General features: G+C 42.5%; 1 protein-coding gene across 1 annotated transcript in view; it reads left to right on the plus strand.

Annotated features, from left to right (window-relative positions):
- The first annotated feature begins 216 nt into the window (after positions 1 to 216).
- Positions 217 to 24,873, plus strand: part of MOV10L1 (Mov10 like RNA helicase 1) — a 57,081-nt gene continuing 32,424 nt past the window's right edge. The window contains exons 1-9 of the mRNA XM_075274171.1: positions 217 to 295; positions 3,809 to 3,993; positions 13,113 to 13,272; positions 15,530 to 15,642; positions 19,353 to 19,543; positions 20,461 to 20,601; positions 21,692 to 22,258; positions 22,761 to 22,961; positions 23,450 to 23,564. Of these exons, the coding sequence (XP_075130272.1) occupies positions 217 to 295; positions 3,809 to 3,993; positions 13,113 to 13,272; positions 15,530 to 15,642; positions 19,353 to 19,543; positions 20,461 to 20,601; positions 21,692 to 22,258; positions 22,761 to 22,961; positions 23,450 to 23,564 (1,752 nt within the window). The remainder of the gene's footprint in view (positions 296 to 3,808; positions 3,994 to 13,112; positions 13,273 to 15,529; positions 15,643 to 19,352; positions 19,544 to 20,460; positions 20,602 to 21,691; positions 22,259 to 22,760; positions 22,962 to 23,449; positions 23,565 to 24,873) is intronic.

The following is a 24,873-nucleotide window of genomic DNA, read 5'->3' on the forward strand; positions in this document are numbered from 1 at the left end:
GCCTACGCCATGCATAGCGCCCAGACTCCCAACACAAATCCGCTCAGCCGCGTAGACACTTCCCTCTTCTGCGGCCGAACCACCGCGGTGCGTGACGTCATGACGTCACGTGGGTTCACCTCCGCTCCCGATGCCTGTATAGAGGACCAAGGGCGGCTTCCTTTCGCTTCTTATAGAGAGAGCGGTCCCGCACCTGGCAGCCTGAAGTCAGTGACCATGCTGAGTCTAATGAGGAATGTGGCCTCCTTCTTCTGGAGGGAAGCGGACACTTGTGAGGACCAGAAACATGGCAATGGTAACTTATCTTACGTCACCTAGTCCTAGGTTTAATATGGTTGGAATATCTGAACCTACGGGTCCCTGTACAGCTTGCGGGGAATTGCTAGTTATGCTATGTAATGACGTCACTACTACTACAATAGCTTAACTAGCAGTTACAGCCAAGACCTGATAACCTACAGGGTAATGGTACACTGCATGTGTTGTACTGAGGATGTGCATGAATCTACCTTGGCAAAAACCCATAGAGTAGTATTTGGGTGGAATTAATTGGAGATTGCAGTTGATATGCATGCTGAGGACAGAAAGCTGGCTCTGTGTGCTCATGTGCTTTGTCTAAGGCTGGTCTTACACGACTGTAATGCTTTTACGGTCCGCAAGTTGCTGATCAGCAACATAGACTCCGCAGATGCCCGTAAACTGCCGCACTCGCCTATAGCGTTCTATGGGCGAGTCCCTGCCGTGCCATGAATTCCGGACATGTTCTATAAAGTGCGGACCTTGGTTGCGGCCCAGCCACACCACGGATAAAATATCCGGTGGTGTAAGAGGCTGCATTGAAGATAATGTGTCCGCAATTGAAAACTCTCAATTGCGGACCATTTGCAGTCTTAAACTACGGTCGTGTAAGACCAGCCTAAGAGCTTTTCCAGGCCTATTTATTGATGATGTTTTTTTTGTGTAGATAATTGATTGAAGATTATGGGGTCACCATAGTTACCATTCAGGGGCTACACGGTGGCTAAGTGGTTAGCACTGTAGCCTTGCAGTGCTGGGTCCTGGTGTTCAAATCCCACCAAGGGCAAAAAAAACATCTGCAAGGAGTGAGGGGGAGGAGCAGAATAACAGCATCGTCTCTGCCGCTGCTGGCTTCATGCAGGGCAGAAGCATAGCGATGTTGCTGGCTTCACCTGTGTCGGCGTCTAACTGTCCTCGGCATCCGCTGTAAGGACTGTTAGACGCCGGCACAGGCACATTGCTATGCTTCTGCCCTGCATGAAGACAGCAGCAGCAGAAGCGATGCTGTTATTCCGCTCCAGGGTCACATATGCAAAGCCAAGCGGCGAGATGCCGCCGGCCCTGCGTGCACGCTCATACACCAGTCTAGCCTTCACAATGCTAATACAGACCCGCAGGGTGTCGGGTCTGTATTTGCATTGTGAAGGGTAGACTGGTGTATGAGCGCGCACGCAGGGCCGGCGGCATCTCGCCGCTTGGCTTTGCATATGTGACCCCGCCCACCAATGACGAAACAAAGCCGGAAGACAGAAGATTTTAGAGGAACGAAGACTGGTAAGTATGCGACGTGGGAGTACCCCTTTAAATGTAACGGAGTTGTGGACAGGCCTTGTAACCAATGAATGTGATGTCACATGGCCTGTTAAACAGAAGCGACACTCATGGAAACTGATGCGGCTTCAGACAGTTGGTTCTGGGTGTTGAACCCCTTTTGGCCTTAAAGGGGTTTTCCAATATTGATGGCCTAGCCTTAGGATAGGGCATAAATATTAGACCTGCAAGGATCTGACTCTCAAGACTAGCACATCAGATGTTCCAGGGCAGCTTGGCTCTTAATAATGTTTACATGCTTGGAGTTGCGCTGCTCACTCGCCATACAAAATCTAGGTAAAGGTTTAGTTACTGCTGTGCTGTTCCATTGAATTCAATGGGGCAATGCCTAAGGGCTAGTTCCTACGGGGCTAGTGACTGCGTATTTTGGCCCTGATTTTTACGCGGGAAGCCACATCAGAACAGGACCAAAATGCGCCTATCGCGGCTTCCGACAGTTGCGGCTTCCTGCTCCGGAGTAGGCCCAAATGAATGGGCCTAGTCCGGAGGGTACTGTCGCGAGGCGGACACTGCGGCTGAATCAGCCATGGAATCCACCTGAAGAAAGGGCAGCTCACTTCTTTTTTCCATGAGTGGGAACAAACTGCTCATGGCAAAAAGGACTTTAGCGTTCTACATAGACCTCTATTGTGAGGGGGCGGATTTTGTGGTAGATTCGGTGTCAAAATCCGTCCCCTCATGCCCCGTGTGAACAAGCCCTAAATCTGCCACTACACTTTGTGTGTCGATAAGCAGTATAGCTCCCAGTATAAGAACATTACTGGGTGCTGTGCTGCCCCAGAACTACTAATCTACGAAGGTCCTGGCTGTTAGATCTAATATTGATGTCCTCTGCTAAGGATATCCAATCAATATTAAAAAGTGGATAACCCCTTTAAAGGGATCCTATCATTGGATACCCTTTTTTCTAACTAACACGCAGGAATAGCCTACAAGAAAGGCTATTCTTCTCCGTGCCGCCGTACGATATAGATATTCCGTTTACCGTCTTTATGCAAATAAGTTCTCTTGCAGCACTGGGGGCGGACCCCAGCGCTCAAACAGCACTGGGGGCGTCCCCAATGCTGCGAGAGAACTCTCCAGTGCCGCCTCCATCTTCTTCAGGAACCGGCCTCTACGCGTTGTCTTCCGGCCTGGCTTTCAATCTTCTACGCATGTGCAGTTGGCTCTGCCAGCGGGCCTCGGACAGAGCCAACTTTACCTGCGCGTGGCCATTCTTTTGTAGCCGCTTACCCAAGCTCCCCCCCCCCTTTCAGAAAGCAGTGTCTCATCCTCCAACTTGTGTTATCAAATACAGGCCAGGAGCTTTGACAACAATATGTAAACAATAGGAGAAATAATTTCACATAGCAGGCAAACAAAGCAGCATTGCTAAAGCAATATGTTTAGGGAAACTCTTGAATATTCATAAACAAGCAGTATAGGTAGGATCCTTGAGATGGGAATCCCCATCAGAGGACCCGAATGACAGAGGCTGGGCTGGGACCTCACTTTCGCGCATGCGCAGTACGTTCGGCAAGCTTCGCCGAACAGAGAGCATACTGCGCAGGCGTCCGACAGACGCTGAAGAGGCAAGGGGAGGACACCGAAGACCAGAGAGGCGGTGCTGCGGTCGGTTTTCGAGCTGCAATGGGGACGCCCCCATCGCTGCTCCTGCGATGGGGACGCCCCCATCGCTGCGAGAGAACTAATTAGCATACCGGTACAAACCGGTATTTTGAACGAACGGCGCGGCGGAGAGCACTTCCACAGGTAAGAGACGAATAGCCTTTTTAAAGGCTATTCCGACGTGGTAACTAGAAAAAAAAGTGTTTTAGTGGTAGAATCCCTTTAAGGACCAGTGGTGGTTTAGTGTTTCATATCAACCTGACACATTCCTCTTAAAAGGTTGTCTGGAACGTGTAGAATCACTTACCTGTTAACTCATGATGACGATTGCTGACTATACCGTTCTGCAGCTACTCTGTTATTTCTCTTGGAAATTTATGAATAAATGACAGCTGGATGTTACCATTTTTGTTGTCAGTTGTGTGATTGTCTGTCCATTGAGTAAACTGCAGAGTTGATCACAAGCTGAACATTGATCACATTTAAGAAATGTTTTTGAATTTTCCATGTTAAATTACTCTCCTTCTCACTAAGTGTTGCTTCTACAATTTTATATACATTTTTTTTGTAGACTATGAGGGTACAAGAGATACAGACGGAGTGATTACTCGCTTTTGCAATGACTATGGAATGATAAATGATCAGATCTATTTTACACAAGATGCTGTAATTGGTCGAGAGCCTTTAGATATTGGGCAAAAAGTAACTGTGTCCTATGTGGAGGACAAGACTTCTGGAGGCTGGAAAGCAATAAAGGTAATGTGTATGTAAATTCACAGTGTGTCCAGAAGTAACTTCTATTTATACTTACTAGATGTACCAATAGAGGATTTGTCAAACAATTGACTGTTCTGCAGTACCTGCCCTCCCTGTTCAAATAACAAAATAGTACCGCAGGTAATGCAGGGAGATGTGAGTTATAGTAATTCCAGACATTTCATGGTTAAAGAGGACCTTTCAGCATATCCGGGCACAGGCAGTGTTATATACTGCCAGAAAGCTGACAGTGCGCTGAATTCAGCGCACTGTCGGCTTTCCTGATCCGTGCCCGGTGTAAAGCGCTATCGGTCCCGGTACCGTAGCGCTTTACAGTCAGAAGGGCGTTTCTGACCATTAGCCAGGGACGTCCTTCTGCCTCGCGGCGCCAATCGCGCTGTGCTGTGGAGCTGGGAGGAACGCCCCCTCCCTCTCCTGATAATGCTAGTCTACGGACGAGCTGTGTGAGCAGAGGGAGGGGGCGTTCCTCCCCCCTCTCACAGTACAGCGCGATAGGCGCCGCGAGGCAGAAGGACGTCTCTGGCTAATGGTCAGAAACGCCCTTCTGACCATAGAAGAGCTACGGTACCGGGCCGTAAGCTTTTCACACCGGGCACAGATCGGGAAAGCCGACAGTGCGCTGAATTCAGCGCACTGTCAGCTTTCTGGCAGTATATAGAACTGCCTGTGCCCGGATATGGTGAAAGGTCCTCTTTAAGCAGTGTGTTTGGATATTTCATGACCCCTTTTCCCATAATGGCAAGCACACCATTATGGAAATTTGTCTATTTATAGGCTAAGGGTAATCTAAAGGCTAAACAGTTCACATGACCCTACCAAACAGTAAATCGTTGACTCCATTAAATTATCAGTGACTATTCATTACTACCCATTCACACAAGAAGTTTCTTGGTACATATGTTTTCTATTAAATCAAAGCTGATTATTCTGTAATTAAGAATTATTAGGATGTAGACACAAGGGCAGTACTTGTAGTGGGTTAGCTGTTCTGGCTAACTGGTGGGTAACCCACTTCGATCTTCAGTACCAGCAAGGTAGAGATTTCTACAATGTCACCCAACTGTTACCATTAGATCCAACAGAGCAAAGTGATCAGTCATGCAAAAGTTAAAAGTGGCAGCAGACCTTGCACTGATTCCTACAGGGGTACTGCAACAAAAACCAAATTATTTTTGGGTAGTTTTTGCTACTATAGCTTTTAGGAGCAGTCACTGCTGCACTTGAGCTGTAATGACGGCAACTTCATACACTTAGGGCCATTGCACACAAGCAAGTCCCATTCGGGAGTTTTTGAAACTGAAACCAAAAGTGTGTTGAATCAAATAGGAGTATGGCCTGCGCTTTATACTTTTTCTCTCTTTTTATAATCCACACCTGGTTTTGGATTAAAAAAGAAAAAAAAAACTCAACATGGAAAAATGTCCTAAAAATAACAGGCATGTATTTTGTCTGGTCACTCATGTTTTCTTGGAAAAAATAGTATTTCCATTATAAATTTTGTCTGGGGTATGTAAACTTAGAAGCAGAACTGTATGTGTTACATAGTGGAGTTTAGCTAAAGTGTTTGGAGGGTTATCTGGTTTCTGCCATTGATGGCCTATATTTAGGATTGGCCATCAATATCCTATATCCAATATCAATATACCGCAGATCGGTACCCAAACACCGTGGCTTGCAGTAATGTTTCCGTACCATGAGCCATGCTGCCCACTCGCTGTACAAACTGTTGGGGTTAGTTGTAGGTATTGCAGTGCTGCCCCATTGAAATCTATAGGAGAGTGCTCCAATACCTACACTTACCTCTACTGTTCTGTATGTAAACTATATGGAGAGCCACGCTGTCTGGGTACCGTTGATCTTTGGTGGTCACAGGTGTCAGACCCCAGCAAATCTAATATTGATGGTCTATCCTAAGGAAACCGGATAACTCTTTTGGCATCTTTGCATTGGAGTAATAGTTAAAAGGACAAAGGTGACGTGTCTGGTAAAAAACCATTGGCAGGTTGTTTCCAGGTTTCCAATCCGTTTAGATTGGTTGCAGAGGGCACGTAATAAAAATAGCACCAACCTAGCTTAATTTGCTGTCAAGAGATTTATGAGTATCATATGCACTTTGGGACTGTTTATATTGAGGAGAAAGATACGCGTATTTCCCCTGCTTTATTTTGAGTATAGTGACGTCACTGTAAAACATTAAATTTTAGATTTACAGCCCCTATAAAACTTAAGTTTCCAGCTAAGTGCTCATATAGTAAAACTAATCTAATGCTCATAAAATATATCTGGGCACATGAATGACATTTGTTTGTACCTGTTTGAATGCCCCAGGATTACATTAAAGAATTGTGGTGTCATTTGTAAGATTGTACTGGCCCGGTCAGCTCCAGAACTGAATAAATGAGGTCTTTGTGTAGACAACTTTTCAGAAAATGAGGGCGAGTTTGTTGTGCACTCAGGCAATGAGAGGCCCTGGCTGCTATGGGAAGAGATCAGCACAGCAGCACTAGGAAAAGTTATCCTTCAGTCACAGTGGGAGAGCTGCAAAATGTGCAACCTTATGAAGGCTTCTTCACAGTTTTTAACGTTTTTCAGTCTGAATTTTCAGTAGTGTTTCCAAAAGATATGGCCTGTACAGATTGTGCATAATTGACTGCAGTATAATGGTTGTCACAAACCAGTGATTATGGTATCTTACGTATAACTGCCTGTTTGTTTTACATTAGTTTTAACAATCAATACTCCTTATATGTGAATACGTAAATACCCTCTGATTTGATATATTATTAAAAAAAAAGATTTAAGTTTATTCATACAGTTAGGTTGGATGTACTTAATGTCCAGGAATAACAGGTTTTTGCAAGCATGCTGGCAAAGGTCAAAAATTAAAAAACAAAAACAAAACAAGCCCATACTCACCTGTCCATGATTCTCTGGTGTGCTCACCACGGTCTGCTCCAGCGGGACCCTGGAGCCTGTTCCAGCAAAAGTCCTTTCCACACATGACCATTGAGGCCTATCAGTAACGTAAAAGGATTTTTCTGAGCAGAAAATCTTTTCTTTTTTTTTTTTTTTTTTTTAAAGAAAGGTGTGTTAGTGCTATTAATTGGTTAATAAGTACACCCATGTTTGGAGTGTGTTTGGAGTGATTTCTGAGTGTCTCTGGCAGCTACTAGCATCCTTTGTCTACTTGGTGATAGCTTCCTGTGTAGATGCTACACTTGTTCCCTCACACTCAGCCTCCCCCTCCTCTCTCGCTCTGTTACAAAACCCTCTGTCTCACTAGCCTAGCCCCTCCCACTCTCCCTGTCTCACTAGCCTAGCCCCTCCCACTCTCCCTGTCTCACTAGCCTAGCCCTTCTCACCCTCCCTGTCTCATTAAGCCTAGCCCCTCCCACCCTCCCTGTCTCATTAAGCCTAGCCCCTCCCACCCTTCCTGTCTCATTAAGCCTAGCCACTTTCACTGACTAGCAATCCCTCGCATTACTAGCCCCCCCCCCCATCTCCCTTGCTAAGCTGTTCCGCCCACTACTAGAAGACAGGGAGGAGCTGTACCCAGACACAGGAAGGCTTGGTAAGTATTGATGGGGATAGGAGGAGGGGAAGAGTGATGGTGACGTTCTGTTTCGGAAGTGGTGAATCGGAACGTCACCAGATTATCAGAAAGTGTCCCTGGGGTGTCACATGACCGCTCCAGGGATATGGGTAAGTATAGATTTTTTATTTATTTATTTTTTAAAATTGAAGTAAATTATAAGTTAGTGGGGGGAGGGAGTTTAATTTAGGGCTTAATTATCAGTTTATCCTGGATAACCCATTTAAGGAAAGCAACCGGAACATCACAAACGCTGCAGTGATTAAATACAACTTTGGACTAGAGAAGATTACATGAATTTATGGGATTGTGACTGTAGGTAGTATGGGACAAAGAATTGTTCTTCTTATTACATTCAGAAATGTACACTGGAAAACCTCAGAGAATAAAGAAGATATTGGGTCAGATTTATTAATCCCTCTAAAACCGAAAACTGCTGTAGAGGGATGATATTGTGGCACAATGCCCTTTCTTGGACCAAATGTGCACCACAACCCATGTTCCCTGCATCTCTCGCCACATTGTGCAAATTAGGGTGGGCTGGAGTAGGGACAATATGCCAGTCTTTATTCTGCCCCATTTTACCAGTAGAATTACACTGTTTATGCAAAGGTGAGTAATTATATCCCAGGAGAAGGAAAAGATGGCGACAAGCAAATCCCATCCACATGTTGCAAAAAAATATGAGCAGTGGAAATGGTGCGATTTCTGAAACTATTGCATTTTTGGAAATTGCAGCATATCAATTATACATAGTTGAAGTAGAAAGTCCACAAAGGAAAACTCTGCAAACTTTCTGTGAAAAGCACTGTGGGAAAAACCACGATGCATCTCTGCCACAGTTTTTCCCTCATTGTTTTTTTTCACTGTGGCCCGCTACATGGAGGTCTTTTAGCCTTAGGGTTGGTTCTAGAGATGAGGGAGTAGTATTCGATCGATTACCTCGCTCCCATAGGAATGCGTGTAAGCAGCCAAACACCAAGTGGTTAAAGAGGACCTTTCATCAGATCGGGCACAGGCAGTTCTATATACTGCTGGAAAGCTGACAGTGCGCTGAATTCAGCGCACTGTCGGCTTTCCCGATCTGTGCCCGGTGTAAAGCGCTATCCATCCCGGTACCGTAGCGCTTTAGTGTCAGAAGGGCGTTTCTGACACTTAGCCTGGGACGCCCTTCTGCCCAGCAGCGCCTATCGCGCTGTACAGTGTGAGCGGGGAGGAACGCCCCCTCCCTCTGCTCACACAGCTCGTCCATAGACGAGTATTATAAGGAGAGGGAGGGGGCGTTCCTCCCCAGTCTTAGAGCACAGCGCGATAGGCACTGCTGGGCAGAAGGATGTCCCTGGCTAACTGTCAGAAACGCCCTTCTGACTAAAGCCCTATGGTACCGGGACCGATAGCGCTTTACACCGGGCACAGATCAGGAAAGCCGATAGTGCGCTGAATTCAGCGCACTGTCAACTTTCCAGCAGTATATAGAACTGCCTGTGCCCGATCTGATGAAAGGTCCTCTTTAAGTGCAGTGAATATTTGATGTGCTTAACCCCTTGGTGTTCGGCCACTTACACGCATTCCTATATGAGCGAGGTATTTGATTGGATACTACTCGCTCATCTCTAGTCGGTTCACATTACCGTTTGGCATGAGGACCCCTCCCTCCGAAAGGAATACCAACGCAACTGCAAACGCTGTGCAGTTAAGCACACGGACCCCATAGACTATAATGGGGTCTGTGTGCTTGCCGTGCACTGCCGGAAAATGGACTCTCAAGTGACCTGGATTTCGCGGAACTGAAATTTTGATCTATCATAGAATTGATTTGGCAATATGTGCATGGTTTTCTGCAGTACATATTCAGGTGAATGGAATAGATTTTTCAGCCAGAATTTCTGAAACAAAACCTGCCACATGTGAATCCACCCTTAGCCCCCTTACACACGACTGTTATGGTTTCTTCCGGATAGTATTCTGACCCATTCATTTCTATGGGCCCATACGTATGACTATGAATTACACGGTCATGTGTGTGGGCTGACAGTCCTGGCTGCAAAATATGGAACAGGTCCTATTCTTATACAGTTTTGCACCCCTGCTTGCACAGCTCCCATTCATTGAATGGAAGGGGCCACAGAAGCACAGCCAGTGCACAGGCAGCACACGGGTGATATCCGTGTACCCAGTGCTGTTTATTAGCACACTTTGTGGAAACAGTTTTTTTTGTTTTGTAAGCAAATTTTGTAACGGTTTTTTTAACCTAAGCTAGGAGTGGATCAAGCAGAAGGTACAAACTTCCTGTATATTTCCCATTTCTTTTGTAGCCATTTTTGGTTTTGAATAAAAAAAACCCAGCAAAATCTTGGACATAAACAGCAGCTTTTCTGCAGAGTGGGGCTTTAGCCTTAGGGCTAGTTCACACAGAGTTTTTTGGCAGCGGGTTTTGACACAGAATCCACCTTCCAAAACGTGGCTCATTGACTTCAATGGGAGCCGCTCACTTCTTTTTTCCGCTAGCTAGTAGAGGGAAAAAGAAGCAAGATGACCTATCTTTCCACGGCTGACATGTCCGTGGCGTGAGACTTCCTCCGAATTGGGCCCATTCATTTGGTCCTAATCCGGAGTGAAATGCCGCAACGGGATGCCAGTGCACTGCGTCGGCATTCCGTCACGGCTAGCCACACGGTATTTTCACATGCAGAATCCATTTTCCGCCATGTGAACATACCTTTAGGTTGGTTTTATACGTTACAAACTTTCTTCATAAAGGAGATATGATACACCCCAAAAAGGTCAGGTTTTGAGCAAACTTATATCTAATGTGGGTAGTTTGTGAGTGTTCCCTGGAGGATGGGGCAGTTCCAAACCTTTATTATTGGTCCCAGGGTGGGAAACCTATTTTCTGATGTTAAAAGCATGTTCGGTAAATAAAAATTCAAGTGCAGTCATCTGATCTTGAAGGTTGGGCACTTTGCAACTGCAATGTGTAGACCCAGCCTTAGGGTGGTGACACTCTATTTCCCTGGATGTTTCTATAGCCACATCCATTTCCCGACTTCCAATGTTTTCATTCACGTAATTGAAACACAGATTCATTCATTACTGACTGTACGGTTTTCATGAATTGTGTTTCACCTGGCAGACACATCCCGGGTACAGCCTGTTTCACTACCCATAGAAAAGGGAATTATTTAGGTTAAGGAACTCGTAAAGGACATATCAGGTAGTGCTTTTTCTTTTCTTCATCCACTTCTGGTTTTAGCTGCCTCAACAAGACTTGATTTTGTATCCTCATCCTCAGAAGACAGGCTTGAGAAACGGGTGGGGTTTGGCAGGAATCGTTTTGCACCCTGGGAGGTTGTTTTCAGGAACATAGCTGGTGAATGGGTCTGGGAAGAGCTGCTTACCTTGTGTCTAGTTTTTAGTCCAAGTCTTTGGTTCATTTAATATGGAATCAGATTTTTTTTATTGGTACTACAATCAGGTGAGAAATACACTTACCATATAATATAATGCCTTTATTCTCCTTCTGTGTAATTCAGGCAGGTGGTTATTGAATGCTACACTACTCCTTTGTGTTTTGTCCTCTTTGCTATAAACTGCCTTCTATTTGGGTACAGGATTTTGTGTTCCTGTGTGTACTGTACTTCATTCAAAACTTCCATGTACTTTACACAGTACATGGTGTTTTACCATGTTTGCATCCCATAGCATGTACACCATTACTCTACTACATTGTATACATGTAATTGTGTGCTAAGGGGATAGGGCTGCAGTCTATATATGTATATATTGAGCAGAAAAAAAATTGGCTATATTCATAGCACCATGCTGATTCTCTGCAGCACTGGTAGCCAAACACCAATAAGATCAAAGGCCGGCTCCCATAGAAAGCAATGGGATCTGTTTTAAGCGCCGCTGATTCGGAACGTTTACACGTTCAGAATCAGCCAGCGTATACTCTGTGTGAAGGGGCCCTTAAGGGTCCGTTCACACAGAGTTTTTTGGCAAGGATTTTGGTGCTGAATCTGTGTCAAAAAATTCCGCTAGTGGGGGGAAAAAAAAGCTAGCAGAACCCATTGAAATCAATGGGAGGCTTTTTTTTCAGCGTGGAAAATTCCACACCAAATTCCTCACCATTTTCTTCCCTGTGAATGGACCCTAAGGGCCCGTGCACACGGAGTAAACGCGCGCTCATTTTTGCATAATACTCGTATAAAGAATACAGGTGTAAAAATCAGACTCCCATTGATTGCAAAGACATTTTTACACGTGTAAAAAATGTGCAAAAAGTGCATTTTTTGGCGCATTTTTTACACGTGTAAAAAATGTCATTGAAGTCAATGGGAGTCTGATTTTTTTCACGTGTATTATGCAAAAATGAGCGTGCATGTTTACTCCGTGTGCACGGGCCCTAAGACTGGCATATGAAACACCAGTCTTTATAAATTGTGCCCAATTGCCTTTCATTTGTTTGCAATTGTTACTTTATAAATGTTTCAGGAAGGTCTAGTTTAGATTGAGGCCAAACATTGCGGAAAAATTGTGTTTTGTTGCAAATTTTGCTGGGTGTTTTTTTAAACTAAAGGCAGAAGTCAAAAGGAAGATCTCAGCTAAATCCACTCCTGGTGTTGTCTCAAAAACGCTGATTTTCTGCAACTTGTGATCTCACCCTTAGAGCCCCTTCACATAGAGTTTACACTCCACTCATTCAGACACGTATACACGAGCGCGTCAAAACACATCCCATTCACTTCAATTGGAATGCGCGTAAAGCCGGCTTTACGCGCGTTCCAATTGAAGTGAATGGGATGTATTTTGAAGTGCTCGTGTATACGTGTCTGAATGAGCGAAGCGTAAACTCCGTGTGAAGAGGCCCTTACACCCTTTTATTCTATGGATCTCAGATGTTGTTATAGCTATTACTTATGGTTTTGTGGCAATTGGTATTTAGTATAAATTTGATTATGCTTTTTTGCTTAAACTTTATTCTAAGCTTTGAATATCCTGGCAATAATTACAGTGGGTTAGATGTGAAAGACCTGAGGTGTGGATAAGTGTCTTAGGGAAAAAATAGTTTTTTTGGTTTTTTTTTTTTTGTTATACAGTTTTCACTTCAACCATCTTCAGTATACTCTTACACATTTATTGGAAGTGTCTGGCCTCTGAAAACCACAGCAAAACCGTATACAGTTCTTTCAGTGTGGAATTCATGTGATCATTGCACCTAAAGAAAGCCAGTGTAAAAACAGTATTTATTTCTGTATTTTCCTTTGTACTAGTCTTATAGCATACCACCAAAAGTATTTTAAGCTATGGCCCAAGGTAAATTGCAGCAGCCAAATATGTCTTGTTTCTGTAAGGTAGGGTCTTAACCTTACAGAGGGATCATTAAAACTTTTTCTTTTCCCTACAATTGCCATGCAAAGTGTAAAACTGACAGTCTTCAATGGTTTTCAAGAGATCAAAGAAAGTCCTCTTCGCTTTAACCCTTAATTGTTTTTTGCCTTTTTAGGTGCAATGCATCTCTGACAAGTGGGAAACTAATGCCCTTGAAAATCAAAATGCTTTGGAGTTTGACATCAAAGTTTTAATTGGCACTATTACATTTTGCAATAAAGATGGCGGAGAAATTAACCAGACAACATATTTTTCCATGTGTGATGTTTGCGAAGGTAATTTCATCTTTGGTGGCATCTTATAGGCTTTGGGCTGTTTCATGGGTTTGATGCTGGAAGCTTGGTCTGTGTATCGCCTGGATTTAATGGCTCGAATGCAGCTCACCTGAACTGAACTTGGCTTGTAAATTCAGTTGAGCTGAGTATGAGCCTGTGAGGCTAGGTTTACATGGCACTTTTTTACGCACGTACAACGGAACCCATTGAAGTCAATGGGAGTCTTTTCTTCAACGCTGATTCTTTACTCGAGTTATTGTGGAAAATCAGCTCCTCAAAACTCTGTGTGAATGCACCCTAAGGGTTAAAACTGCATTCAGTTCTTAAGCGGAAAGAAGCACTGTCTAAACACAACCTAAATCTGGCCAATACACAGACTCCGTAAAATGGTGAGGGATTTTCCCAGGAAAATATAAATTTGTAGAGAACTAAAAGGTCAACATTTTTGCAAATATAAGCAATTTAAAAGTTTCACATCTTTAGACTAAGCACCACGTAGTTAGCCGCAGCCAAAAAAGCGCTTACATTACATTCAAGTATCGCGCGCGTATCACATTGAAAGCAATAGGGAAAAAAGCAGTCCATTCATTTCTATGGGGAGCGCACGTATGCCGGCTCTCATAGAAATGAATGGGATCTGTTTTGTACGAGCTATTCTGAACTTGTTTTACGTTCAGAAAGAGCTTAGCGTATACTCAGTGTGAATGCATCCTTATGGTCTAAAAATAAATGTTTTAAAAAAAATCTTCTCAAACAGCCTCCCTCCCCCCCACTCTCCTGGCTAAAATTTTTATTTATTTTTTCAATTAGACCAGGGAAGGCTGTCCCTACCTCTCACTGAATGTTACTTTATACAGGATTATGGGCTGTAAAATGTAGTGAAGATCAGGGTGGGGGAGAGGGTCACTTCAAACAGTTATATCTTGGACATTATAAAACGTACTTACTTGCTTTTTGTGATTAGGATATTGGTGTGCAGCTGTAACATATGATCTAAAAATCCCAATCCTGACTGTGTATTCAACCAGTAATAATTTAGATAGCAGAGCAGCATCTCCTTTTTCATATGGCACACAAAGCAAATTAGTACTTTTTATAATCCCCTCCCCTACTCTTTGTGACCCAGCCTGATACTCCCGTACACAGTAACGTTCAGTGAGAGTCCGGGACAGCTCTCAATACAGAAGCTACAGAAGCAAGAGAGTGAAAAAATTGATTCCCATCCATACATTGAAGAAAAATACACGCTGTGGAAAAGCTGCGATTTTTGAAAACCGTTGCACTTTTGGAAATTATAGTATGTAATTTATATTCACTTAATGTTTAACTTTTAATTGTATGAACTACCAGTAGTTCTATCGCCACCTCTGTTGTTCTGGTCTGTCGGAAGACTAGATAGAAAGGTGGACCACTAAAATAGCATCTACACACGGAGTACAATGGACGTCTTTGACTATAATGGGGTCCCTCGGCTGTCCGTTATTTTTAAAACTGAAACTGGTGGAGGAAAAAGTCCTCCATGCTGATTGTCACGCGGACTTTGCAACACAGTTTCCACCATGGATTCCAGCGGAAATGTGAATGTAGTCTTTTCTTGTGTATGTAGTGTCCCTGCCTGATAACCCCGCCACAATAAGAAAATCATCCAATCCCCTGGGCAACTGATCAAGACAACAGGCTGTCTCCAGTAACACTAGGTTCACACTAATGTTCGTCTCTGTTGTTATGGTCCACATAGGGACCCAATAGACATAGAGCACATCCGGAACCAAGGACCCCACAGACTATTCAGTATTAATCCTCTACGTGGAGGACTTTTCTCTCTTGACGATTTTAGACAGAATCTTCTGTGGAGTCTCCTAAGGAGATTCCAATGTATATGTGAGCCTAGACCTTAAATTCTTAAAATGATTTACTTATTTATTATGAAATGTGTAAGTATTAATAGTATACAAATTGAATTATATTCACAGAAAAATTTCTTTAACAATATGTTTATTGATCTTGTCATGAACTAATTAAATGGTTTTCTATTGAACTACTTTGGTAACATAGTAAATAGAATCTTTCACCACCTCCAACAAATCCATCTCTTTGCATCAATACATTTTTTGCTGCACTGATTCTGGAGCAGTTGGAATTTTTCCTCTAGCCCTCACCGTTCCTGAAATGTGTCATCTTTTTAACTTGTAATGTATGTATATCTGTGTATTATGTGTGTTTTTTTTGTTTTTTTTTCCCCCCAATTTCGTTTTAGGTTATATCCCTTACAAAGGAGACTGGGTGAAAGCAGAGTATTTCATCAATCCATCCACATGGAACAGTGAAGCAATTTCAGTAAAGCCTCTGAGATGTAAACGAATAGACCAGGTATCTTTTTATTATTTTATGTTTTATTTTTTTAATATATTTCATGCAATTTTCTGAATGGCATTCCTCTTTATGAAACTAAGGCCCCATGTTGTGGAAAAGCAGCTTTTTTTCTTTTCTTTTTTTCCTGGCTTCGATACGTGGGGCCCTAGCCAGATATGGATCTACCCTGGAGTAAGATTATGTGGTGTATTTCCAGATTTTGTATATAAAAGCTGCTAAAAATTGCATGCATATAAATTTTCTTTTAAACTCGATTCCCATGTAGCAAAAATAAGGCATATTTTAAAGTCTATTAACACCTCTGCCAACTTTTTCCATTGCATATGTTTTTATACACGTCACTTTTATTGCATTAAAAATTCCTTAGTTTGTCTTTTGCAGCTGGTATGTGTTGCAGTATGCTGAAAGCTTCTCTGTACTTAGGAAAATGTCAGCAGACCTCACAGAGTCCTTCCCCTCCCCTTTTGTACATAAGTCTCCGCTAGACATGCTATGCTTTGTGTAGCTCGTGTGCCATCACTGTGAAGATACAGTGCTGTTCTTCTTGCTAGTGATATAATCCTGTGATGGGGAAATCCACACAAGGGTCTTACACAGACAGGACAAGGGAAGACGATTCAGAAAAGCCATAATGTGCTGACACACAAAGCTATGTGCACACGGTTATGGAAACTAGATGAATAGGGAATCCGAAAGGGGGAGAGAGAGCTGAGATTCCTGTCTTGTGTATAGGGGTAAATGTCATTATTGTAGGAAAGGGGGACGTAAATACTAATGGATTGGAGCCACATGTGGAAAAGATCTGTTTTTGTTTGCAGATTTTGAATTCAAAGCCTAGAGTGGATTTACCAAAAGGGAGCGTTTATAAGAGTTCAAGACCCAAAGCCACTCTTTGCTTTCTGCATCTTTTCAGCAACGTTTGGCTTCTGCTTTACAAGAGAAGCCATGCGTGAAGAAATGCATGTGGTATTTGTCAGTTTAACTGACAGATATGGAAAAGGTGTATATAACTTTTTCCTGTGTGGTGTTGCTGTGTTTACAGGGTATTTTATACTGAACAGGAGCATGTTATGATGACTTGCGGTCACTTTTGTTCAAAACTTGCTAAATATTCACCTCCGTAATGATGGCTGGTCAGTCTGCTGTGCCTATATCTTTGTGAGGCCCGGTTCACATCTGCGTTCGGCAAATCCATTTGAAATCTGTACTTGCAGATCTAAAAATAAGGATTCAGGACGAACAGCAACCAATCTGTTGTGGGTTTCTGTTTTTGTTTTTTTGAGGTCTATGGAAAACAGATTATCAATGAATAGCAATCAGTTTGTGTACGTTTTGAAATCCGTTTTCCCCTTTGCACCTTCTCAGAATAAAGAAGGGGAAGAAAAAAAAGAACTGGGCAAAAACGGACACAAACTGATACAAATGGTCAGTTTTTTTGAACAGACACTCATTGACTAATCCATTTAAAAAAACTGATTCGGATATCAGCTGTGTAAGGGTGGGTTCACACCTGCACCCGGTCTCTGCTTTGCAGGTTTGTCTTCTGCCCGAGAAACTGGAAAGGAGGGAAACCGGCAGTCAGTTTTCAAACCCATTCATTTGAATGGGTTTGCAAAGTGTCTGCCTGTGAGCGCCCATGAGCGTCTTCTGGTCTCCGCGGCGAAACAGGGTTTTTTAAACTGGACTTCCAGGACTTTGTGTCCGGTTAAACAAAAAGCGGTTTCGCCGCGGAGACCAGAATACGCTCACGGGCGGACACTGACTGCTGGGTTTCCATCTCCTGTCCAGTTTCTGGGGTAGAAGACGGAGACCGGGCACAGATGTGAACTCGCCCTAACCATTTGGAATCACTTTTGTACTAAACTGTTTTTGCAAGCGGACGGATACCAGACACAGATATGAAGCCAGCCTAAAGAATCCTGGTTGTGCGGTCTATTACTGCTTGTTCTGTATAAAGTCTGACCTCTAGTGTCAAGATTCAGTACTGCTCTTTACATTAGACACAATGTACACATCTCTGGTCTGCATATTTTGACATGTTTAATTCATGCTAAATATTGATAATGGTAAAGGATGAAATGCAAAGTCTATTAGAAAGTTGTGCAATTTCAAAGATTACGCTCTTGAGCTGGAATTTTGCAGAGATGAAAATTGAAACCTTCTCTATTCTCTGCAACAGAAAAAAAAGCATCAAATGTGTTTTGAGTTTTTTTGTTATTGATTTCATCCAGGAAATGCTTGTGTTTTCTTTTCTCGTTACATCTTTCTAGCCACAGGTGACATCCGCAATGAAAATCTGCAGCATAAATTGCCATTGCAGATGTGAATTCCACATCCTGGTCCATTTCTGCTGCAATTTTTTTTTTTTTTTTTTTCAGCAATGTGTGGATGAGATTTACTGAAAGCGGAGACTGTAAAATGCTGCTTTTTTTTTTTCACATAAAAAAAACCCAACAAAATTTAAAAAAACCCCAAAAAAACGTAATTCCGCTCTCAGGGTTAGTTCATACGTTGGGAGTCCCGCGCGGGTTTTGACAGAGAGAGCCACGTCTCTCTCTGGTCAAAACCCGCCTGCCGCGACCATCGCGGTCGCGGCTTTCCCCTCCTATGTCGTCTCAAATGAATGAGCCGACACAGGAGGGTGCTGCCGCTAGGCGGAAGCTGCGGTCCAGCGCGCCGCGGTTTCTGCCTGAAGATAGGACATGTCGCTTCTTTTCTATGCTAGCAGCAGCCCTCCGCTAGTGGAAAAAAGAAGCCTGGCGGTCTGCATAGACCACCATTGTAAAGAGGCGGATTTTGAAGCGAAATCCGCTGTCAAAATCCGCCCCTTTGTTCACATGTGAACGAGCCCTGACAAACCTTGATACATATTTACTATGGGAGCTTTGTTACAAAGACTAATAGGACAAGTTCTAATCTATAATCTCTAAATAATAGCCAGTTTTACCTCATGGTTCTTCAAATTACAGCGTACTACAATCTGAGCGTACAAGGGGTCCTCTGGTAAATAGGTCCATTCTTGTTTTTACTTTTTTCAGTTTTATTTTTATTGAAATTCACTCCAAAAAGGGGCATATAAGTTCCAATCAAACAATCCTTCAAAAAGCCATCAAAAGTGTAGAAAATAATACTTTATATGTTTGGTACATCCACATTTGGAGGTATGAAGCAAAAGGAAGTAACTGAGAAATAGAATTGAGGAAAGGGAGCAGACAGTCCCTTTCTATAGGGAAAAAAATGGAAAGTAAAAACATATAAAAGAATAATTAGGGCTGTTTTCTTGGGCAATAACTTTGTAGCATAGAGAGGGAAGAGATTTTTAAGTCAGTGAGAATTCTACTGAATCTTTTCCCACTACACTATGTATATGCTCAGCTCCTATTGCTGTATAACACCCACCCGCACATTGCATTTCAGTCTCCCTGAAGCAATACTAGTGACATGCTGAGGCAATATAGATACTTCTGTACTTTAACCTCTCTGTAGTCTGCAATGGTGGTTTTTCCTCTAAAAAAAAACGCGTATAGTAGTGAAAAAAAACACTTGTTAATGGCTGTATGTCACCTCCAAAGGTTGAGGTGTTGCATGCTGTTAATTTGCAGCACAAACTGATGACATTGTATATTGTGCATATACTAGGTTAACGTGGTAGTTTTTTAGCGTGCAAAGTTCATATTAATGTATTTTTTTTTCTTTTGCTTATTTAGGTGAAAATCTCTGCTTTCTATGGGATGACTGGTGTAATTGATGACAGTATATTTTTCGCAATTGATGCCATAAGACTTCCAGAGGGCTACAAACCTCATAGGAGTGACCTGGTTAATGCAGTAGTAGTAGAAAGTAACCAGTCCTGTTATGTGTGGAGAGCGCTGTGCATTGCACCAACTAACATAAATGGGTAAAGAAATCTAAAGTACTGCCTTTTCTGGGTTAGAGCGGTTGCTTACAGTTGAATCACAGTAAAATGTTCAAGTGCTGATGTCCAGTGATGTAAATAGTCTTGTGGGCCCCAGTGAAAACTTTTATCTGGGGCCCCCTACCCTCTCCCTAGAGCGAATTCTTGATGGTGACTGTTACGATTGTTGCAGTGATATCTCAGATACTTGAAAGACATACAGCTTTAGTACCTACAACTGCAGTTATCAAGAATATGATGAGGGAGCAGCGAAGCGCCTGCCATGTAAACAATACTGGGACAGCATTATATTATTATGCTGTGCAATGGCCCCCACGTGGCATTATATGCTCTCAAGAGCCCCCCACCCCCTTCAAAGTCGGTGCTATTATTATACTCTAGGGTCACCTCCGACTCTAGAATATAATAAGCAGAGGCCCAGGAGAAGTGAATAACAAACTATTATACTCTCCTTGCCTCACCTCTCCTGGGCATCTTCAGTCCGTCCATGCATCTTTCCCATCTTCATTTCTCCTCTTCTTCCGGTGACTGCAGGCCCAGTCACATTCTTTGCGATGGTGATAGTTGAGGTGGTGATTCAGAGTGATCAACATTGGGCCTGTGCAAAAATTGTTAATGGTAGCCAATTTCATCATTCTGGAGTCTTTTCAACGCTACTTATGTGTGTGATATATATATAATATATAATATTGGAAATCTGTGCCGTTTTTGGCCAGTCAGGGCATGCTCCCGCACTACCTACAAATAACTGATCTATGACAGCGTACCCGTCACTGCTATTTGAGTGCCACTGATGGAATGCAGTCTAGAATGTGCTATTAAATATAAAACTAGATGCTTTATGTGGCTACTCTTCACTACATCCATGAGAAGACATATTTTCAATGTTTATTTTCCAGAGTTCCATCTAATAATGAAGATTCGGAGGGTCATCATTCTGCCGTTTTAATGATGAACAAAGGGGGCTTGGAGGTTTCCAGGATGACTCATTTTGGAATGATAAAGCAGGGGCAGAGTAAATCTCTGGAAATTTCTATAGAGTAAGTCCATTCTATACACTTAGCCTTTAGTTTTTGAGAAAATAAAAATAACTTTAGTGGCTGGAGAATAAGTTGTAGTTTCCAGAGTTCAGGTAGCCATAGCGCATCAATCTGCACTAGTGTGAGAGTTCTTGCATCATCCATCAGACCCCCCTCCTAGAGGTCTAGGATCTCCCAGAGAGCAGCATTTCCTTGGCTAAATGTAGTGTACTGGTGCTCATACTCTGCATGAGACCCCTAGCCATGTAATTACATACAAAACTTTAAAAGACCTGTTCCACTCTTCTTGTAGTCCTATCTGTATGCAAAAAGTTATAGAGAAGGAGGAGCTGAGGAAATTGCTAGACAGTATTTTTTGGGGAAAAAATTCATTTATATAAACCCATTTTGTGCTCAGCTGATCACTATTTCTGTACACTCATGTAGAAAGCTGTCAGTCACTGAGCAGGATTAACCACTTAGCTATTGGGCACACACTGAGCCTTGAATGAAATATAAGTGTATTGTCTCAGTATATCAGTGTCTGTGTTATGGATTGTCCAGAGAGTTTACTGCCCTGAATGTAGAGCGTCATAGATCGATATGGTAATTTGAGTTCAGGACAGCAGACCCAGGGTAAGAACTTGACACACATTTTTAATGCTGCATACTTTTTAGGAGAGTCTTGGCTGTGTATCAACCTAATTTCCTGGCCTAAATCACTCAGTGGACCTGGACTCCTTGCATCATATTGATCTACGTTGCTGGGAGTCCCTGCCTTCCTGCGGCTCTACTGTGTGTATTATATAGAGTATGCGACAATGAAGCTGGAAGCAGACAAGTATTCCTAGCATCACAGATCAATATGATGTAAGGAGTCCTGGTCTCTTGACTGGTTTGATGGTTTAGGGCAGAAAATCTAGATGATGTACAAAACACTTTCCATCCTGATGCACTCATCTTTAAAAGCCCTTATACTGAAACCTTTCCCACGAAATTATAATTTTTGCATTGTCTTACTTGATGAGTTTTATTGGTCTAAATATATATATATATATATATATATATATATATATATATATATATATATATATTTTGTTTGTTTTTGTAGGAATAAAGGAAATGATGTCCATTCATTGGTCTCTTGTAAAGTAGCAGGTTTGGAAAAGGAGAATAAATTCAAGTTTGAAATGTCTGTTTCTGCTTCAGATTTGTGTGACGTCCCACCTCATACATTACAATCATCCAAACCTTTGTCACCCATATTTAATTCAGCCGGCCTGACTGAAAATGAGAGATCTAAGGTGGTACTTCCTTTGATAATGAGTAGCGCTTACCTGAATCCTAGGATTTATCATCTGCCCCTTGTATCTTCAGGATACTATTTGAAATGCATGACTGGTTCTGCTGCTTCTTTCAAATCCAGATCCTCCATTACACAGAGTTCTCCCAATAATGATGCTTTAATGAGTCCTGTGCACAAACGTCTTGTGGGGGACAGTGACCTGGCAACATTTGATGGACATCTAAAATCAGGAAATTTCCCTCTATTTAATGAACCAAGTGACTTGGATGTAAACAAAATGGAACCATGTGAATCCTCAAATACTGAGCGGAATGATGCATTGGTCATTCACCCTGGAGAGAAGGTCTCCATTACAGTCTCTTGTGAAGCAAGGTATGTACTTTACATTGTCAGTGACTTTTTTTTTTTTTTACTGTCTGAATAATGATAAACTTTTTAGTTTGGATTATTGTTCTATACATTTATGCTAAGGCCTCACGTAGTGAGCCGCAACCAAGAAACACTGCAGAAAAGCATTGTGTATTTTGGGGGGTTTTTCGCACGGCTTTTCCCAGCAAGTCCCTATTTATATCTATGCGGAAATTGCCAGCATTAGGTGTAATTGACATGCTGCGATTTACAAAAATGTAACTGTTTTTGAAATCGCTGCATTTTCACTGCAGATAATTTTCTGCAATGTGTAGATGGGATTAGCCAGAATCCCATCAACTTTGCGGTTACTGTGAAATGCTGCATTTCTGCCGCGGCATTTTTACAACGTGGGGCTCGACCCTAAGGCGTTATAATAAAACTCCTTTCTAGAACCACATCGTAATAAATTACACAATGTACAAGTTTTCTCCAAATGTGGAAATGTAGTTTTTATTTATCCCAGAAACCCAGGCCGCTGCAAAGAACTTGTGTTACTTTGTTTCCAAGACTTTGTAATTGGACGTTACCTCGAAGCTACTGTTGAAAGTGAGGAAGAGTTCTTACTGGTTACTCCTAAGGAATTTTCTTCCAAGGACAAGAAAAATTTTAAAGAATTGGAACAAAACAAGAATATGCCAGTAGCACTGTCTCCACCACTTAAAAGGCAAGTATTTGAATGCAGCTGTAAACACTTATAAAGAGTTTTTGTTTTTTTTAAACAAAGATGTTGGGGTAAAGTTCACACTACTGTTGTTGTCCCAATTCTTTAACCCGTAGGAGTGAGAGGAACTGATATAGATGTAATGGAAAAAAGTACTGCAGGACTTTTTTCCTCTGTTACAAAAGTAACAGAACTAAAGAAATCTGCAAGTGGGGGGGGGGGAGAGGGGGTTGTATACATACGACTCTGTACAAAGAAATACATAAGTTATTGCTTCTGGAGGATAGGGAGTAAAAAAATAAAAATCGAAAAATGGCTACAGTGGGAATGGGTTAAGTGTTTCATTTTAATGTTTTTATGCAGCAACTGTCGTGTTTTGTTTTCTTTTCTGAGCCCCTTGTCACCGTTTTTTTTTTTTTTTTTTCCTACTAGAAAACCCTTCAATACTTGATTTGAGAAATGTTAATTAACTCGTCTGCTAAAAATTCTAGGACATCTAGAAGACAGCTTCCAAGTTTTATTCCAATGTACCCAATACCAGAAAGACTTAGAAACTGTGTGGAACTGAATATGAATGTATTGGCAATAGAACCTTGTCTTGGAGAAGTAAGTATGACTGACTTCTTATTAAAAATAAGTGACAGAGAGCTACTAGGCAGAATTTTGGAAAAAGTGCTTGAGAGTGTCAGAATGGTGTGCATAATGTTTGGCTCAAAATAAGAAAGTGTCCAAAATGTATAGTGAATTGTCAAATTTATCATACTGTGTACCACTTTGATAAAGTTTAGTGTAGTTTACACTTCCCTGGTCTGTTTTTATCATGTTTTACAGCATACCTCAATGTTCTCGGCCTAGGTGCTATTCACAAAATGTACGCTGTATGGACAAAAATATTGGGGAATTCATTTAATTCAGTATATAAAACCTGGCATCTAGCTGTGCACTTGGAGGTGTACATTGAAGTTCCTGGACTCTGTAGCAAAAATCTGTACTGGGGTCCCTACCTTTCTTGTACCTCATTTAATTTCGAATAGGGGTATATTTTATTTAGCAGATGGACCTTTGGATCCTTGGTACCTATAGCTACACCCCTGCGTGCAGTCTGCATTTACAAACACTGCTGAAATAATTTGCCATTCTAAAGAGCTGACTGAATTCCAGAGTCATCCTGTAATAGGACACACAGTCGCATTGTCAATTTATAATCTGGAATATCTAGGAGCAAAAACATTTTAACTGTGAGTGGTATTAAGTGGAAGAGTTTAGGAACCATAGCATCTCAACCGCAAAGTGGCAGACCACATAAAGTTACAGAGCAGGATCACCAAGTGCTGAGAGGCATAAAATTCACCATAAGTGCAGAGTTCCCAACCTATGCTGGTATTAAGAGCAGTTCGAAAACTGTGCCAGGAGCTTCATGGCATGAGTTTCTATGGTTGAGCAGCTGCATGCAAGCATAAGGCCAACGATCAGATCGAGTGGTGTCAAACATGCTACCACTGGACTCTGGAGCAGTGGAGAGGTGTTCTGTGGAGTTACAAATTGTGATTTAGGGTTGGTTCACACTAGCGCTTGTATTCAGTCCGCATGGAGACCCCCCGGGACGGAATACCAACGCTAATGCAAGCGCTGTGCAGTTAAGCACATGGAGCCCATAGACTATAATGGGCTCCGTGTGCTTGCCGCACACTGCCCGCACAATTCATGTGTGCGGCAAGCACACATAGCCCATTATAGTCTATGGCAGACCTGGGCAAAGTCCGGCCCCCGGGCCACATCCGGCCCTCTGACTGATTCAGTCCGGCCCGCACAGCTTTGACTAGGGAGACGTGTCTGGGGGGGGAGGGAGGCGGCACGTGTCTAGGGGGGCGTGTCTTAGTGCCGGCCGAAGATGGAGATGTGGAGCGTGTCATAA

Source organism: Leptodactylus fuscus, chromosome 5 (genome assembly GCF_031893055.1).
Source record: "Leptodactylus fuscus isolate aLepFus1 chromosome 5, aLepFus1.hap2, whole genome shotgun sequence".
In the NCBI taxonomy this organism is placed as follows: Eukaryota; Metazoa; Chordata; class Amphibia; order Anura; family Leptodactylidae; genus Leptodactylus; species Leptodactylus fuscus.